This window comes from Sinohyriopsis cumingii, chromosome 17 (assembly GCF_028554795.1).
Source record: "Sinohyriopsis cumingii isolate HCF-2022 chromosome 17, ASM2855479v2, whole genome shotgun sequence".
Lineage (NCBI taxonomy): Eukaryota > Metazoa > Mollusca > Bivalvia > Unionida > Unionidae > Sinohyriopsis > Sinohyriopsis cumingii.
Genome location: NC_142977.1, coordinates 35,559,944 through 35,577,748, shown reverse-complemented (window position 1 = coordinate 35,577,748; position 17,805 = coordinate 35,559,944). Strand labels below are relative to the sequence as shown.

The window sequence follows — 17,805 nt, the reverse complement described above, 5'->3', positions numbered from 1 at the left end:
TATAGACAGACAACTGGGGCAGAGCTTATTGTTTTACAAAGAACTGATTAATTTTCAGCTGCTAGTTGATTGATCATGTGATATATGGCTGATAAGACCACTAATCCATTTGTGCATTAAAGTAACTTTTATTTTGGGATTTTTCTTGGGTTGGAGGGATTTCAGTGCCACCATGCCAATGTCATAGTGTCCATTCTCTCTTGCCAGGTATAGTATACATTACTAATAATAGTAACAAAAACTCTATATATAGTCTTAATAAAACTAGATCTACTTGTCTTTCACTGCAGGTTTTGGCTTTCAGTTCTATCATGCCTATGGCATAGTGTCCATTGTCTTTGCCCCATATTTTATTTTGAATTACTAATAATAGTTTATTTTATGTCTAAAATGAGAAAAAAAAGTGTGGTCACTGATCTTTCAGGTCAGTTTATATATTTATATATAAATATATAAACTGACCTGAAAGGTCAGTGACGACAATTTTTTTTCTCATTTTAGACTAAAATAAACTATATATATCTATAGAGAGAGAGAGAGGTATAGGAGATCAGAATTAAATAAATCATGAGAGTTATTTCCCTTGGATATTATTCCTCTGACTAATACTTGAAACAGTAGTTTTACAAAATTGCTCTTTAAAGAAATCTCCACAATAATTCACCACATTACTATTTTGAATGATAATATAAATTCTCTCATCACATTTAAGGAAATGAAAATTCTGAGAAAAATATAAATATTATTTAGAACACTACAGTACATGAATGATGTTTTATGGAAAATCCACATATCATGTGATAATGCTCAGTGCCAAGTAACAGAGGTCACTTACTTCAATCCCCAGTGATCGTGCCAAATGATTGACATGTTTTAATTTGCAACCTTCAATAGATTTCACAGACTGTGTATGTTCCAAATGTCATTTAAAAGAGCTCACGTCTCTATATAAGCAACCACATATGATCCTGAAGTCAAGGAAACATTTGGATGATATTTACAATGACTAGATGCTGGAGGATTTCAGAACTTTATTAGATAATGAGGATGAATTCTTGCACTTTGTAACAGATGGCATCAGATAGCGACATTTATAGGATACTGTGAATATAAAAACATGGACTCGACTTTCATTGTTTATTTGTAAGACGTGTGGAAGTCAAAAATTATGGGATATTGTGAATCAGATCAGTTTTAACTATTTTTATACTGGTATGTGAAATATAACTGAATTCATGGATATAAAATGTCAAGCATTGTATATTGCAATGGACTTAATTAGAACAAACTGTAATTTGTTTGTTTTTTTCCTTATACAAGTCAAAAAGAAGTGAAAAAATCACATACCTCAGTTTGTTGAAATCTATATAAGCAAAAGGATTTTTAAAAATCTTTTTAAAATGTAAGAAAGAGTCATTTTGATCCCAAGTTTGAAGGTTAAACATCTCCAGTCAGATTGGAGTGTGTGCTGCTTGCAGTTTGGTCAGGGAAAATACCTATAATTATTTCTTTTGGCAGATGACGTATCAAATATCAGAGCAGAGATCCAGTCATGTTGGTTGCATCCCAAGACAAGACAGGTGTTGGACATTCACAGTCTGATCAAGGATAGGTCAGTAGTCCTGCAACAATCCAGAATTTTGTATTAATAGGTCCCAACTCATGCTTCAAAATTACCAAAGAAAATACTTTATTTCCCTTTCCAGGTAACTTTTGGTGTGGTTTTTGTGGCATAAAATTACGCCTCATCACAATATTCTGAATCCAAACTTAGAAAGGAGTCTTGGCACTTTTTGCAATTCAAAATTTATTTGACTGTTTCGTCATCCATTTTAGGTGGTGGTAGCTTGACCTATAAATGTTTTGGATAGGACTAGGCTGAAGTAAATTGTCTTGTCATGGGTTTTTAGCTATACTGGTCATAGACCAGAAGAGAAGGTCTGTCCATCATCCATCATCCATTCTTCAGTTAGCATAAGTTTGTTATAGCTACTCCTCCTAAACAACTTGGAGAATTGCCATGAATTGTTACAAATACATTTGTCCTGTGGTCTAATTGGTCCTAAACAAAAATGATGCTGCTTGAACATTGAGTATGGCTGCTATGAAAATCTTGTTAAGGCAACAACAAAATGAGGCCGACCTTCCCTGTTTCTTGCTGCTTACCCTAGCACATTTTTTCCCCCATGGTAAAAAATAAGAAAAAAGAAAATCATATTAAATACATGGATTTTTCTTATTTAAAGAAAACTCACTTGCCTAACCTAATATTAAAATTAGGAAAAAACATTTATTTTGGCCTTACTGCAGTGAAAGTCATATCAGCATGGAGTTTTCATCAAAAGATGCCTTGTGATATCCAGTTGGTTGTAAGTGACAGTGGTGCTGATTTGACATCTAATATGGCAGCGGTGACAGCTATCTAGAAAATCTTGTTATTACTACTCCTTCTGAAAGATTTCTTACGATGTCAGGTTGGTCTTAAATGAAAATGGTGCTGATCTGACATCCAGTATGGTCAATACATAGTAGCTATGTTGAAAATCTTGTTATTACTACTCCTTCTGAAAGATTTCTTACGATGTCAGGTTGGTCTTAAATGAAAATGGTGCTGATCTGACATCCGGTATGGTCAATACATAGTAGCTATGTTGAAAATCTTGTTATTACTACTCCTTCTGAAAGATTTCTTACGATGTCAGGTTGGTCTTAAATGAAAATGATGCTGATCTGACATCCGGTATGGTCAATACATAGTAGCTATGTTGAAAATCTTGTTATTACTACTCCTTCTGAAAGATTTCTTACGATGTCAGGTTGGTCTTAAATGAAAATGGTGCTGATCTGACATCCGGTATGGTCAATACATAGTAGCTATGTTGAAAATCTTGTTATTACTACTCCTTCTGAAAGACTTCTTACGATGTCAGGTTGGTCTTAAATGAAAATGGTGCGTATCTGACATCCGGTATGGTCAATACATAGTAGCTATGTTGAAAATCTTGTTATTACTACTCCTTCTGAAAGACTTCTTACGATGTCAGGTTGGTCTTAAATGAAAATGGTGCTGATCTGACATCCAGTATGGTCAATACATAGTAGCTATGTTGAAAATCTTGTTAATGCTATTCCTGCTGAAGGGATGGCTGTATCAGTACGAGATTTTCACTATAAGACTTCTTATGGTGTTTTGTTTGGTTTAAATGAAAATGGTGCTGAAACATAGTGGCCATGTTGAAAATCTTTTTATTGCTGCTTGTAAATGAAAAGTCGGATCTTGAAATATTGTTATCTCTACTTCTCCCAAAATGGATGACTTGATCAACACGGGGGTTTCACCATTAGACTTCATGTGATGCCTAGTTGATTTTCAATGAAAATGGTACCTATCATGTATACAAAATGGTACCTATCATGTATACAAAATGGTACCTATCATGTATACAAAATGGTACCTATTGTGTATACAAAATGGTACCTGTCATATATACAAAATAACTGCAAGAAGGACTGTCTTAAAAATCTTGTTGTTACTAGTTCAGAATGGAAAATTATTTTGACAGGGTTTTTCACCAAAACAGTTCTAATGGTGTGTACATGGGACTCTTGTTTAATGTTACAGCTTCTATTGAGCCATTGAGTACAAAAACTTGATTACCACTCAGTAAAACTTGACACACAGTAACTTTATCCTTTTTATAATATAAAAAATATCAGGGAAATAACTGTCATAACTAAATATGGTACCATGGATACTCTGTATATGGCATCACATGTTTTTAGTGGTTGGGAACAAAGACTGCTTTGCAAGGAAGGCAGCTCAAATGTATCATAAATTGAAACTTTAGAAATATCATTTGAGTAATCCAGTTGAATTCCAAGAGAAATTCATTGAAAACTATCAGATGTGATGTGTACCTGTACACGTCTACAAAGTTGAATGTTAGGTCTTTCAGTTTTGAAGAGAAGAAATTGATGTTCTCTTTGTGAACCTTCCATTGAATGCAGTCCACAATGCACAGCATATTTAGAGGTCAAATTAATTGTGCTCTTGAACACACTATAGCCAGTCCTAGTCACAGAAGAGTAGTATTTGGAAAACTGTTGCACTGGAATTGTGTTTTAACCCCATGTTTAAGTGTAGTAATTGGAACACTATTCCACTGGAATTGTGTTTTAACCCTGTGATTAAGTGTAGTAATTGGAACACTATTGCACTGGAATTGTGTTTTAGCCCTGTGTTTAAGTGTAGTAATTGGAACACTATTCTACTGGAATTGTGTTTTAACCCCGTGTTTAAGTGTAGTAGTTGGAATACTATTCCACTGGATTTGTGTTTTAACCCCATGTTTAAGTGTAGTAGTTGGAATACTATTCCACTGGAATTGTGTTTTAACCCCATGTTTAAGTATAGTAATTGGAACACTATTGCACTGGAATTGTGTTTTAACCCCGTGTTTAAGTGTAGTAGTTGGAATACTATTCCACTGGAATTGTGTTTTAACCTCATGTTTAAGTGTAGTAGTTGGAATACTATTCCACTGGAATTGTGTTTTAACCCCATGTTTAAGTGTAGTAATTGGAACACTATTCCACTGGAATTGTGTTCTAACCATGTGTTTAAGTGTAGTAATTGGAACACTATTGCACTGGAATTGTGTTTTAGCCCCGTGTTTAAGTGTAGTAATTGGAACACTATTCTACTGGAATTGTGTTTTAACCCCGTGTTTAAGTGTAGTAGTTGGAATACTGTTCCACTGGAATTGTGTTTTAACCCCATGTTTAAGTGTAGTAGTTGGAATACTATTCCACTGGAATTGTGTTTTAACCCCATGTTTAAGTATAGTAATTGGAACACTATTGCACTGGAATTGTGTTTTAACCCCGTGTTTAAGTGTAGTAGTTGGAATACTATTCCACTGGAATTGTGTTTTAACCCCATGTTTAAGTGTAGTAGTTGGAATACTATTCCACTGGAATTGTGTTTTAACCCCATGTTTAAGTATAGTAATTGGAACACTATTCTACTGGAATTGTGTTTTAACCCCGTGTTTAAGTATAGTAATTGGAACACTGTTGCACTGGAATTGTGTTTTAACCCCGTGTTTAAGTGTAGTAGTTGGAACACTATTGCACTGGAATTGTGTTTTAACCCCGTGTTTAAGTATAGTAATTGGAACACTATTGCACTGGAATTGTGTTTTAACCCCGTGTTTAAGTGTAGTAATTGGAACACTGGAATATTGTATTTAAGGGCTGCTGTTTATGACTCTTGCAGGTCATGGAGGTCATAATCTTCCACTTTCTAAAGACCTGGATTAAAATATTAGAACCATGAAAACTTAAGTGCCAGCTATTTTATATGACAGTACTGGTCTACCACACCTTGTTTTGCATATGCATGCATAGACAGCCCATGATCATGTGGTAAAGATAAACACAGAAAACTTAAGTGCAAACTATTACTGGCCTATCACACATTTTTGCATATGCTTGCACTGAGAGACCTTGATCACGTTGTATAGGTAAACAGCAGACAGAAATCGTACATATGATGGTGGTACTGATGATGATTGTCAGAAATCGTACATATGATGGTGGTACTGATGATGATTGTCAGATATTTAGTTTGCATGGAATTAGTAGAAGAGGACTTTAAAGCCCCTTGTCATTAAACTTGGTCTGAGGGCCTCATCAAAACAATATCTTGTAGATGACCTTTGACCTTTTGTTCAGTCTTGTGCAAACATTCAAAATACATGGCTTCCATTAACTCGAGATACTACAGTTCAGAATTCTCCAGTATTTACTTTTTGGCTGCTGGTAAGTCAGAAAAGTCAAAATATATTTGTCTAGTCTATAACAAAAGGATTGTAGAATTTTGGGATTTTTCATTGTTGTGTTGAGCCCATGAGAATGCAGTAAGAAATTTGTCTCTTTTCGCATCATTCGGTTATGCCTCATCAGGACAAACGTTTCGACTATGCAGTTATGACGACCTTACAGCTGTAAGTATTTCTTTGTTTTAGGTGTCCATCTGATCGCTCAGTTGCATGGCACCAAGTTAAAAGAGTGCACAACCCAAGGTTCAGCTTCAGTTTAGAAGAATTTGTTAAACAGACCGGTAGTAAAAATGCCACTTTGAAGTGCAACATTTCTCTGTGCTGCATGGGTCAGACATGTCAACAGCACAAGTATCCAATGGTAAGAAAGCCATTTGTCTTATCACATAATCTTGGCATGTATGTATGTATACGTGTGTGTGTGTGTGTGTGTGTCTGTGTGTATGTATGTATGTATGTATATATATATATATATATATATATATATATATATATATATATATATATATATATATATATATAGTATTTGCATAACTGTACACTTCCTGTAAATGGGGCCATATTTAAAGAGCATTCACTTCCAGTTGTTTCTGCCATGTTTGAACACAGTCAATTTCAAGTTATTTCTGCCATGTTCAAACTCTGTGACGAATGAATTTATTTTTGTGGCTATCAATTTTCTGTTTTTAATGCAAAAATATTATGTTTCAATCAGTATTTATATTTATGAATGGGGAAAGGGTACTTATATTTATGAATGGGGAAAGGATATCTTTTTGGCCATAAGGATGGCATTTATCTGTAAATAAGTCTTGAGACTGGAAAAAGTCGTCTTTTTATTTGTGTCCAAACACTTTTTTGCCCCCAAAACATTCACTGATATAAGAAAAAATAACTATACTGCCAATATTTTCGGGGAAAATTTGTTGTGGTCATGCATAAGAAATATTTTTGCCATATCAAGTTTCATTTCCTTTGTTTCAGTTAGTTAAATAGGTCACACAAGTTAAATGCAAGATGATGTTCTTGCCTGATTGAATTGCCTGATTGTAAATAGTTAAAAGTAAACAGTTTTTTTATTCATGGATGATGATATTCTTTGATTTTGGTTTCAGTAATACAAAAGTATATAAATAGATACTTGGTTTCAATAATACAAAAGTATGTAAATAGATATTTTGGTTTCAATAACAATAGTATGTAAATAGATATTTTGTTTCAATAATACATTAGTTAGTAAATAGATCTTTGCTTTCAATAATGCAGTAGTATGTAAATAGATATTTTGCATAAAATTTTATGTTTAGTAATTATTATTTGCCTTGTTTGCCTCAGTTTCTCAGACCTACTGCATTTTGCTCTATCGTGTTTATTTCTTCTCCCCCCCCTTTCTCTCTCTCTGTCTCTGTCTCTCTCTGTCTGTCTGTCTTTGTCTTAGCATTTTCTCATTGGTTATGTCGATTCTTTTATGTCACCGAACCCTAATATCTCGAGCACATAAGAGGGCCAAATTTGCCACTTAATGTCGGTTATCTCAATCCCCATGACCAATCGCGGGCTTTTGAAAATGTTAGTTATCGATGCCACTTCACCATCTCACTACCGTATTTTCGTTTATATAAGACGCGTCTTATACAAAGTTTTACATATCCCTTACCAAAGGTGCATCTTATATTAGTGGGCGTCTTATCTAAGTATTTTTTAACACGAACGAACGTAACAGTGTGTGATATTGAAGGACGATTATTGCGGTCGATATTCACGTTTCACGATTTTCATTCCTAGTTGTAAAAACAATTGGGTAAGTGTTCAGTAATTACCACATGTACCAATCCAATGCAGGGCCTGGGATCGTCCTGGGCTTCGCCAATGTCGCAAATTTCGATTTTTTTCCCTTATTGTCGCCAAAAATGTCCCATCTGGCGATTTTTTTGGCGACAGACTTTTTGGTTATTTAATTTGTACAAACAATCATGGATTTGGACTGGATAAATTAAAAGGGAGAACGAAAGGAAGCCACAAACTTGACTAAGCAATGCATTGGAATCAATCAGTACACAAATGATCCTTTGTTTGTATCGACAACCCCATCTTAGCAGTGCATTGTTACATCATAATCTGCTTATGCTGACATCTGGGCTGAGTACTGTATGCTGCGATACAGTCAATCATGCTACCGTACTATACCTACAACTGGCCGACTTCTGAAGATGCGAATAGAACAGATAAAATTAATGGAATGGCTAATCCTTCTGTTTGTTGGCTGAGATATGATAAAAAGCTAAAACAGATGTTCTATGATGTATGTATCAAGGCAAAGTTCATCAATTAATTTACAACTGGCTGTGATATTCTGAAGAAGGAGTATGTCACCAAACATAAATCCAGGCGGTGTAAATAATATTTGTGCATTTTACTCATTGATCTTTTCCTTTTGCCATCAATCCCGTGTTACGGTTACAGAGACTTACACTCCGCAAGAAGAAATAGCAAACAACAAATAAACAAGTTTTGCATAATTAAAAATAATTATTTATTTCTCAAAATACAGGAGTGAAAGAATCCCTATATTGGGTGTTAACTTATGCTACAGTAATATATACGGTCCAATATTGCCAGGTGTTGACTCGTGTAAGTTTCTTTCGTGTGAATGGAGATCCTATTTTGCAAGAACACGGTCTTTTGATTTTTTAATTTAACTCTTGCGATTGGTTACGTTTATGCTAGCTTTGGACTAACCAATAAAATGATCGTACTTGGTTCACTGCGCATGTGCTGAGTTCACGTAGCACGTGATCACAGTCCGTATGGTCGTTCACTCCAATGACAGTTCACTCACTCTTGTTGATCTTGTCTGAAGGATAACATGCTGTAGCTATTCTGTTTAGTTTTTCCCTTCTAAAAATGTCTGGAGGTGTTAAGAGAAAACTGGACAATCAGTCAATAGAGAAAAAGTATGAAATCATACTGCAGCTGATGAAACTGGGGTGTTTTGGAAATGCCTTCCAGACAAGACTATGGCGTTTCGTGGGGAGGCTTGTCACGGTGGAAAAAAGTCGAAGGACCGACTTACAGTGCTAGTTGCTGCTAACATGGATGGAAGCCAAAAACTCCCGCTCTATGTTATAGGAAAGTCCAAGAATCCCAGATGCTTTAAGCAGACCAAAGTTCTCCAATGTGATTACGATGGCCAGCCAAGCGCCTGGATCACAGGAGATCTATTCAGTGCATGGGTGAAAAAGTGGGACAGGAAGTTCCAAGCAGTGAAAAGGAAGGTGGTACTGATCGTGGACAACTGTAGAGCTCATCCGGATGTTCCTGGTCTCAAGGCCATTAAGATCTTTTACCTCCCACCTAACACAATGAGTAAGCTCCAACCAATGGACCAGGGGATAATCCAAGTGCTTAAGGTGTACTACAGGAAAATGTTGATGCACCAATACCTGCTCCATGATGAAAAGAAGGCACAGTACACCCCTTCCTTTCTAGATGCAATGAACTTCCTGAGATCAGCCTGGAATGACGTGAAGAAGGAAACAATCTCAAACTGCTGGATGCACTGCGTCATTCAGGATATTTCCGATGATGAGTTTCAGGCACAGTGCCGTGCAGCCGCAGAAGAACTCGTGGAAGTGGTGGAAAAATTAAGCTTTACAGATGCTATCTTGGAAGAGGAGGCACAGGAGTTAGCCATCACTGTCCAGGAATTCTGAGATTACATAGAAATCGACAAAGACGTCGTTACTGATGGCGTGATCACCGATGAAGACATTGTATCAAATGTGCAGTCAGCACAGGCAAGCACGTCTGCATGCGGCAATGACAAAGAAGATGAAGAAGATGCGGACGAAGATTTGGAACCAATTCCCTCGGCTGGTGAGGTGGTAGAAATGCTACAGAAAATTCGACGGTATGGTTCTTTTGTAGGAGATGAAACTGTTTTAGACAGCATAAATAATATTGAAGCATTTGTTTTCAAGCAGACTGTTAAAGGCAAAAAGCAACAAAGCATTTTAGACTTTGTAAAGAAACCATAGTAACCGCGTGTACGATACTTTTCAGAGCTGTGTCAGAGTGAAATGACTCGCGAATTTAATTTTGACACTGGTTAGCTTTTTGTAAAAACGAACTACACCCCACACGTTTTTTGTGATTTTGTGAGCGATCTTTGTGTTTGCAATGTTGGAGAATATAATAAAGGTTTGTATCGAGAATCGACGGTGGTTTGTATTGTATACTGGTAAATCTCTGCTGTTAGTTGGTGCACATATGCCTTTTGTTGTTAGCAAACATGTATGTACATTTTTATAGCATGCCAATCGCTTCATCAAACAAATCGCAGCAACGCTGTTGTGTAAAAGAACCTCCAAAAACAAATGCATGTACATTCTCATTTATTAACGCACATCATGTTCATAAAGAAATTTCAAGCACATGTTAATATATTGCGGCCATATTGGTTTTCGTTTATCTCGATCATCAGTTATCTCGACGCTTTTTGGCAAACCTCTAGGCCGGCGACATAACCGGGTTCAACTGTATATATGTATATGTATATGTATATATATATATATATATATATATATATATATATATATATATATATATATATATATATATATATTCTTCAGGTAACTGACATTCAAGAGAGAATTAATAGAAACTCCAATGCTAAGGAAAGATCCCTTTAGCTTGTTATTAGTTCATTTTTGTTTCATTTTTTTGCTTTACTAATCACATACCAATATGGCATATTGTCTGTCTGTCCGTTATTCAGTGCCTTACCATTATCACACATTTGTTATCACTCGCTGTTCCTCCTAAATTACATGGAGGATTTCCTTGAAACTTGCACACATTCATCCCAAAGTTTAGCCTGATCTGAATGAAAATGTTGCAGCTCTAGCATCCAATCCATTATTCAGGCATTCAATATATCTATGACAGCAGCCATCGTGAAAATCTTGTTGTCACTACGTTTGAACAGAAAGTCATATTAGCAATATGTTTGACAAGTTTTCTTATGACATCTGTTTGGTCTTGAATGAAAATGGTACTGATCTGATTGGCATTGTGGAAACCAGAGCAGCCATCTTGAAGATCTTGTTATTGCTGCTTTTCTACTACAGTGAGTCACATCTTGAAGATATTGTTATCTCTGCTCATCATCAAAATGGATGGCTATATTTGCATAGGGTTTTCACTAATAGACTGCTAATAATGTCTAGTTGGTCATAAATTAAAATGGTCCCAGTTTGGCATCCAATTTGCTATCTTGAAAAGCTTGGTTATAAATTAAAATGGGCCCAGTTTGGCATCCAATTTGCTATCTTGAAAAGCTTGGTAATTAAAATGGTCCCATTTTGGCATCCAATTTGCTATCTTGGAAAGCTTGTTATGGCTACTTCTCCTGAATGGATGATTACGTCAACATGAGGCTTTCACTGAAAGACGTCTTATTAATGACTAGTTGGTCCTAAACGAAAATGGTTTGGATCCGATGTTCAGTGTGGGCACCACAGCAGCAATCTTGAAAATCTCATAATTGCTACTCCACCCATATGGAAAGTCACATCTTAACCTTTTTTTTGTCTCTACTCCTCTCCAGATGGATGGTATATTTACATTGGTTTTCAGCAGTAGACTTGTTGCAATGCCATGTTGGCCACAAATGAAAATGGTACCAATCTGACATCCAGTATGGCTGCCATGGCAGTTATCTTGAAAATCTTGTTATGGCCACTCCTCGTGAATGGATATCTATATCAACATGGGGTTTTCACTAAAAGACTTTTTACGATGTCTGCTTGGTCCAGGACAAAAATAGTACCACTCTGACATTCATTATGTTCACAACAGCCATCTTAAAAATACTGAAGGGAGTCATATTAGCATTTTGTTTTCACCAGAAAGACTTAATATGGTGTCTAGTACTTCATACATAAAATTGTGCTAAACTGATACAATGGCCGTCTTAAAAAACTACTCCTCATAGGTGGAATTCATATCAACATGTACTTTTCACCAGAATTCTTATGATGTCTCTTTGGTACGTAATGAAAATGGTGCCAGTCTGACAATCCAAATTGTTCATTAGCAGCCAACTTCAAAACCTTGTTATTTTTACTCCTAAATGGAAAGTCTTGTCAGCATGAGTATTTCACCAGATGACTAAATTATGATAAATAGTTGGTTCTGAATGAAATTGCTGTTGATCTGCCCCTAAAGATGGCTGCCACAATGAACATACTAATTCACCTAAAGTCTTATAATGGTATCTAGTTTGTCCTCAAAACAAAATGCTTCTGATCTTTCTTTCAATATGGCTGCCAACTGCTCCAGTGGCCTGAGTGGTTAGAACGACTGCCTCAGATGGGGGAGGTCATGGGTCTGAACAACCATTGCCGAATCATACCAGTGACTTATAAAAAATTGTACTAGCAGCTGTCTTTTTTGGCGCTCAACAATAATAGGTATGTTTTAGGACTGGTCAGCTTGGGGGCAGCATTAGGGAACTGAACCGTTTATTGACTGAATCCTCATTTTACAATCACGTCAATAATAATTTTTAATATTGCACTTTTTCTAATGAAATTGTTCGTTATTCTGTTTAAATAACATTTCCTTTTTTTTCCTCAAAAACAAGCAACATTTATTTTGCAAGACAATAGTCTGTGTTGTAACTCAATTTTTGTATAGTTCAGTTAGTACAATATTGATGTTGTGATTTCATTGGAAGTAATAATGAAACTTCTTATCAACCTTGAGGATATCTCTTAGTGCCAGTTGAAGAATTCTCTGAAACTTGCTTAGCCACAATAGTCCGTATCTGTGAAATCAAGCTCTTTAATTTATGAAGTATTTAAATTGCCTGGCTGCCTTGTTTTCATTGATCAGTTATGAAACAGTCGGTTAATTTAAGATATTTTATATTGCATACACATCAACATTTATAAGCATTTGATTGATCAAATGAAGTTAGTTCACCCGACATATGACTGGGGCCGCTAGATTTTAAGTTTGTATGATTTTCGTGCCTTTTAACTTTCCTAGCCTTTTATTCCACCTCCTTTATTTGATTCAAAAGACATAATTAACGTGATAAAACAAAGGAGGTCAGCTTTTTATTCAGTGCATCAATACAAGAAATACTTCGGAAGTCGGTTATCAAAACATGGCACATAATTAGGTTCTCAAAGAAAAGTTCGTGGACATAGCTGTTATGGTAGATTGACACATTTTACATTTAATTACAAGAGGACACATTGCATTTATGACGATTGCACTTAAAAGGAACTAAAAGATAGAACTGGAACACAAATTTCAATTGATAACAAAATTATTTAATTTGTATTTATTTATTAAAGTACTGCCTCCACTCGGCATAAGTGACATTTTCATTACATATCGATAATTGCAGTGAACTAGGAATGTCGTTTAGAAAGAAAATGTAAAAAATTGTATGACCTATTTTTTAAATTTGATACTTCAATGTGTTGATTAAAATTTCCAGGTCCTATCTACTGTTTTAACATGAAAACAAGCAATACATCAAAGTTTCCGTTACCAATTTTGATCGCGATTGTCTTCAAGTTCAATAAATAGGGATCAATTTTTCTGGTATTTTCTGGTTTAAAAAATGGGATCCATGCCTGACCCCACGTCATAAGTGGGTTCGTGAGTTATCATTCCATTACTACCTTGCCTTCACCAAAATTTAACCCCATGGAATTCAATCTGTTGCTACTTCATGCAACACAAAAAGTGACTCAAGCTGATGCCAGCTTACAGTGCACTCCTACCATAAAGATGAGTATGTCAGTTTCTATATGACTGCTCTAATGGTGTAGTGGTTAGAGCATCATCCTCGGATGCGGGAGGTCATGGGTTCGAACCTCGGCCAAGTCAGTTCAGAGACATGTAAAAATGGTTCTAACAGCTGCCTTGCAAGGCACTCAGCATTAAGAGGTGACTGTTAGGACTGGTTGGCCTGGTATTAGGATAATGGTTGCTGTTAGGACTGGTTGGCCTGATGTCAGGATAATGTGACTGGGTGGGACATGTTTGTGGCATAATGCTCCAGTACTACATTTAACTATAAACTGTCACACTACAGACATCATAGTGATATGCCTGAATTTTTTTAAAGATACATTAAAAATCCAAATCTCACACACTAAGTTTTTATACCATGTACTTGCAAATTTGTCAGTTCAGTAGCAGCAAGTAATGTATCAGTGATACAGTGGTCCCCTTCATGAATGGTCCCCTGACCAGCGGCCAGAATCCCATGGCACTGATGAGTTTGTGTTAGAACTACCCCTCAGGAATGGACACCCCTCGAACACGACCAGTGGACAGCATATCGGTGCAAAAATGTCAAATCTACCACACGCAGCCACCACATTTTGTTTTAACATAGTGTCCAGAACCTGTTTTTAATTCATATGATGTGGTAAGTAATCCAATTATCTTTACTGATGTCTGTTTCCCAATGTCAGGTTTTTGTTACTGAAGGAAGTGTTGGCTAGAGTACATGTACCATTAAGGTTATAAAAGCCTTTGGGCTTTTATCAGTCCAAACAGAATGCCAACATTTACAGGAAATGCGGTCAGCAGTGTTGTGATAGAGTTTGGGGCTTCACACAGCGGTTGAGTTTATTTCTTTGATGATTACAACCGGACATAATTTTCAAGATCATAACATAGCATAGGCTAAGTATAGATTTTATGGATTAACGCACGGAGAGAAATTAACCTTGAACAAAACGGGGTACCAGGCAAAGATTAAAAAAAGTCACCCGACAGTACATGTTTCAATTCCTTTATATTTAAGTTGCAGTACTGAACAATTAGCAACAGTGGAATAAATCTTTACAAAACTTTAACAAGAGGACAGCCATTTTGCATGACCCGTAACATGGTGGACTAACTGGGTCTCTGTTTTTGCTAATTCTAGACTTTCCATCTAATGGGTGGGTGAAATTTTGTAATGTTTATGAAGGTATTATTTTGTCCCTGAACGTAAGCAATGCAGTAGTGACAGGTAAGTATTATATCAGTAAAATTAGTTTTCCCCACCCACCACACACAAATATTTGGATGTTTGAGAGTGATCAGTTTGTCAATAAATTTCATTCAACCAGGTATTCGGAAGAAAAAATTGGGTCATTTTCTGAAAGCTTCAGACATGTATGCATGTTAGTTTCAACAGAACATTGGTTTCACTGAAACATTGGCAGCCATAAACAAATATTTTTATATTGTTGTTTCAGTGTGCCCCTGATTTTACCCAGGACTGTACCATAGAGAGGCAGGGATCACAGGGGTCTTATAAAATGCCTGACATGGTCTTAACCCTTGGGCCCATCATCATACAGGGTAAGTAAGGAAAAGCATATTTCTTAATGGAAATCTAGGAATTTTTGTATTATCATCCATTGTTGATCTTTTTATGGATTCTTTTACATCTTTAATGTTTCTACAGGTCAAAGAGAAAACAATTCAGAGATGTTGAGTTTCAGATAATGGTGCTTCAGGGAGAGGTCCAAAATCTGTACATCTTTTCATGCAAATTAATGCCATCGAAAAGCACACTGATTTACAAGTTTGATTAGTTCCCTTTGTGTCCACTTGGAATTTTTTTGTTGGAATATGTTTACCATGAACTAAATCTGATCTTGAATGACATTACACCAGCTGTACAAAGTAAGTTATATGACACCATAACACTCTGCCCATGCATAAAAATGTTGGATTGTTGTTGTATCATTTCCTGTTCCTCAGTCCAGAGTTATAATTCCCTCTATCTATAAGTAATTGGTGGCCTATATTAAAAAAGGAAAAAACCTGTTCCCAGTCTAACACCTTAGTACAATTCTGACAGTAGGAATATATTCCTTTTCCATGGACTCCCATACATGATGCTTTTGGCATATTCATTACACTATATTTCCATGGACTCCCATACATGATGCTTTTGGCATATTCATTACACTATATTTCCATGGACTCCCGTACATGATGCTTTTGGCATATTCATTACACTATATTTCCATGGACTCCCGTACATGATGCTTTTGGCATATTCATTACACTATATTTCCATGGACTCCCGTACATGATGCTTTTGGCATATTCATTACACTATATTTCCATGGACTCCCGTACATGATGCTTTTGGCATATTCATTACACTATATTTCCATGGACTCCCGTACATGATGCTTTTGGCATATTCATTACACTATATTTCCATGGACTCCCGTACATGATGCTTTTGGCATATTCATTACACTATATTTCCATGGACTCCCATACATGATGCTTTTGGCATATTCATTACACTATATTTCCATGGACTCCCGTACATGATGCTTTTGGCATATTCATTACACTATATTTCCATGGACTCCCGTACATGATGCTTTTGGCATATTCATTACACTATATTTCCATGGACTCCCGTACATGATGCTTTTGGCATATTCATTACACTATATTTCCATGGACTCCCGTACATGATGCTTTTGGCATATTCATTACACTATATTTCCATGGACTCCCGTACATGATGCTTTTGGCATATTCATTACACTATATTTCCATGGACTCCCGTACATGATGCTTTTGGCATATTCATTACACTATATTTCCATGGACTCCCGTACATGATGCTTTTGGCATATTCATTACACTATATTTCCATGGACTCCCGTACATGATGCTTTTGGCATATTCATTACACTATATTTCCATGGACTCCCGTACATGATGCTTTTGGCATATTCATTACACTATATTTCCATGGACTCCCGTACATGATGCTTTTGGCATATTCATTACACTATATTTCCATGGACTCCCGTACATGATGCTTTTGGCATATTCATTACACTATATTTCCATGGACTCCCGTACATGATGCTTTTGGCATATTCATTACACTATATTTCCATGGACTCCCGTACATGATGCTTTTGGCATATTCATTACACTATATTTCCATGGACTCCCGTACATGATGCTTTTGGCATATTCATTACACTATATTTCCATGGACTCCCATACATGATGCTTTTGGCATATTCATTACACTATATTTCCATGGACTCCCGTACATGATGCTTTTGGCATATTCATTACACTATATTTCCATGGACTCCCGTACATGATGCTTTTGGCATATTCATTACACTATATTTCCATGGACTCCCGTACATGATGCTTTTGGCATATTCATTACACTATATTTCCATGGACTCCCGTACATGATGCTTTTGGCATATTCATTACACTATATTTCCATGGACTCCCGTACATGATGCTTTTGGCATATTCATTACACTATATTTCCATGGACTCCCGTACATGATGCTTTTGGCATATTCATTACACTATATTTCCATGGACTCCCGTACATGATGCTTTTGGCATATTCATTACACTATATTTCCATGGACTCCCGTACATGATGCTTTTGGCATATTCATTACACTATATTTCCATGGACTCCCATACATGATGCTTTTGGCATATTCATTACACTATATTTCCATGGACTCCCGTACATGATGCTTTTGGCATATTCATTACACTATATTTCCATGGACTCCCGTACATGATGCTTTTGGCATATTCATTACACTATATTTCCATGGACTCCCGTACATGATGCTTTTGGCATATTCATTACACTATATTTCACTAAATTACATCTTTGGTTCACTTGTATTTGGATTACACATATTTGGTGTATACCCCTCACCCCCCAAAAAATAAATCATTAAAAATGTTGTTTTGTGGATCTTTCAACACCTCATTATTGCCACATATCATGATCTAGGAAAGAAGATTTCTGCATAATTATGGCACAAGAGTACACTTGTCCATAGACTTGCATGCACTTTCCTATCAGGAGCCACGGAGGCTTAATGGTTAGCAAGCCAGATTCACAAATGAA

At 36.2% G+C, this 17,805-nt stretch overlaps 1 protein-coding gene across 1 annotated transcript in view; it reads left to right on the top strand.

Annotated features, from left to right (window-relative positions):
• LOC149778420 (transforming growth factor beta receptor type 3-like) overlaps positions 1-17,805 on the top strand; it is a 159,829-nt gene that overhangs the window by 123,485 nt on the left and 18,539 nt on the right. The window contains exons 13-15 of the mRNA XM_089939243.1: positions 1,519-1,612; positions 6,030-6,204; positions 15,119-15,224. Coding sequence (XP_089795369.1) covers positions 1,519-1,612; positions 6,030-6,204; positions 15,119-15,224 — 375 coding nt within the window. The remainder of the gene's footprint in view (positions 1-1,518; positions 1,613-6,029; positions 6,205-15,118; positions 15,225-17,805) is intronic.